At 48.2% G+C, this 332-nt stretch overlaps 1 protein-coding gene across 1 annotated transcript in view; it reads left to right on the forward strand.

Moving 5' to 3' along the window:
- Nucleotides 1-18, forward strand: part of CBFA2T3 (CBFA2/RUNX1 partner transcriptional co-repressor 3) — a 25676-nt gene extending 25658 nt beyond the window's left edge. The window contains exon 8 of the mRNA XM_035895199.1: nucleotides 4-18. Within this exon, the coding sequence (XP_035751092.1) occupies nucleotides 4-18 (15 nt within the window). The remainder of the gene's footprint in view (nucleotides 1-3) is intronic.
- Nucleotides 19-332: the final 314 nt, after the last annotated feature.

A 332-nucleotide genomic window follows, 5' to 3' on the forward strand; every position in this document is an offset into this window, starting at 1 on the left:
GAGCCGCCCTCGGACTGATGCTGCCGCCGCCGCCGCTGCTGCTACCGCCGCTCTCCAAAAGACATGGACTGCACTCGATGCAATTTCCTCAGCTACCTGACTCGTGTGACCTCCGAAACGACCTCTCTAGCTCTCACAAATAATCCTCACGGATCCTCAAACTGGGCTTTAAGTGGAGTTTAAGGCAAATACCGATCTTCTCTGTTCTCTCTTCGGTCTTTGTTTTGGCTTTTTTTGGTTGGTTTTCTTTCGGTTGGGGGATTGTGGGTTGGGGGGTTTTTTTATTGTTGTTGTTTTGGGGGTTTTTTTCCCTTTTTTTTTTTTTTCTTTCC

This window comes from Egretta garzetta, unplaced genomic scaffold, assembly GCF_000687185.1.
Source record: "Egretta garzetta isolate BGI_Z169 unplaced genomic scaffold, ASM68718v1 scaffold395, whole genome shotgun sequence".
Classification (NCBI taxonomy): Eukaryota; Metazoa; Chordata; class Aves; order Pelecaniformes; family Ardeidae; genus Egretta; species Egretta garzetta.